At 42.6% G+C, this 1697-nt stretch overlaps 1 protein-coding gene across 1 annotated transcript; it reads left to right on the forward strand.

Annotated features, from left to right (window-relative positions):
• Window positions 1–203: 203 nt before the first annotated feature.
• PPTG_01798 (hypothetical protein) lies at window positions 204–744 on the forward strand (the record flags this gene model as incomplete). Its single annotated transcript, XM_008895185.1, has 2 exons — window positions 204–303; window positions 635–744. The coding sequence occupies 2 exons, from the start codon at window positions 204–206 to the stop codon at window positions 742–744; spliced, it is 210 nt and encodes a 69-aa protein (XP_008893433.1).
• Window positions 745–1697: the final 953 nt, after the last annotated feature.

Raw genomic sequence — 1697 nt, forward strand, 5'->3', positions numbered from 1 at the left:
GCCCGTACCACTCCACGAGCTCCGCTGGAGTGGTTGTTACAAAATGCTACAACACTTTGAGGACTATCGCCCTTATTTACACATTTTCCGGGACGCGGGGTGGATCGAGATATACCGGTAGATGCTAGCCCAGAGGAAATTCACCGAGTTATCTAATTCCGTCTGTGAGCGAGCAGCGAAAAATCGCTGGTTTACTGAATGAGATGACTGCATTTGATGTCATTACTGGAAAACTTCAGCGCGACGACATTACAGTCGCAGCTGTCCGTGACATTTTCGATATTGTGCTGGATGACTATGTTGGTATGAAGAAATATCTGGCGGCCGACGCAAATATTATCGAATTTCCACTTTTTGAAAGTGATCTTGCTAAACTCCAAGCTGGTTTAGATACAATTTTGCAGTAAAATGGAAAAAAGGCGTTAAGTCGTCTCCTAGCCACCTCGCAAGCTGACTCTCAAACAACACCTTCCACCGCGACCATAACGCTGTCAAAGCGTAAACGTGCTACCGATGTGCTCGATGATAAGATTAGTAAGAAAATTCTCGAGCGCAGTGGACCACAGTCAAAATTTATCGATGCGAGTTGGATTCCACCTACGTCGGTAGCTGCGGAACTCCTTTTTTTCCACAGGCAAGAGTACTGTGGGCTTCTCGCGCAAAATCATGGGTCAAGACACTCTAGAAGTCATCATGTTCTTAAAACTCAACTGGGGTTTAGGCACGCTTTTTGGACGTATCTAATGCGATTGAGCAGTCTAGAAGCAGCTATGATGTCGGTGGAGTGTAGATCAATACAATATATTGCAATATACACCTCTCAGATTGTTAAGATTGCAATAATTGATAGTTTGAGATCCGAGACTACAATCAAAATACAATCTATATTTCCACAGCCCTGCAAACAACTGTATTGGTCTTCTTCTCGTATGGAGAACCTGTCATTTTTAAGTAGGGTGTCGCGATGGCTGAGATAGAAAATGCCAATAAGACAAAATATGATGAACTACGGTAACACCACTAGCTACGGTGATATGTGACAACTGGGATGCTGAGCTTGCGAAAAAATTTCTGTAATTTCCAATAAAAAACAAAACAATGTTCCTGGCTTCGAACAGGCTCAGACGCTTACTTGGCTGTAACACAAAAAAGTGGTTGTTCTATCCATCGTCTTTAACGGCATGGCTATTGAAGCACCACCAGTGCCTGCAGAGGAGCCGCAGCATCTGGTTGTACTGCTGTTTTTTAGCATTAAGAAAGTCTGCATCACAATCTTCTAGGTGGACGAGAAACTTGTATTCAAAGCAACATTATGCAGAAAAACAATTAGCAAATCAGGTGTGCTCGGGGTAAACTAGAAATACGAAACTTGTTCTGGGATAGGAAGGTATTTAGTGCTGTAGACCACAGCCCAACAAGGAATAATTGGGTTACATGATCATTCCAGTATACCGACACATGTGTCTGCCTTAATGGTGCGACGGTCCTTACCGGTACATCAGCACAGATACCAGTACCACACTAGGATCCCAAGAACGTTAATGTGGTGGGAAGGCCATAGCCGAGATATCAGTACGGGTATAATTACAGTGAATATGCAATGCACTGATCACTTTATAATGCAAAACCTTGACTATTAATTTGTTGTACAATGGAACGCACAATTTTAAGGAGTTCATTTGCTTTTTTTTTTTTTT

Source organism: Phytophthora parasitica, assembly GCF_000247585.1.
Source record: "Phytophthora parasitica INRA-310 unplaced genomic scaffold supercont2.3, whole genome shotgun sequence".
NCBI classification, from domain to species: Eukaryota; Oomycota; class Peronosporomycetes; order Peronosporales; family Peronosporaceae; genus Phytophthora; species Phytophthora nicotianae.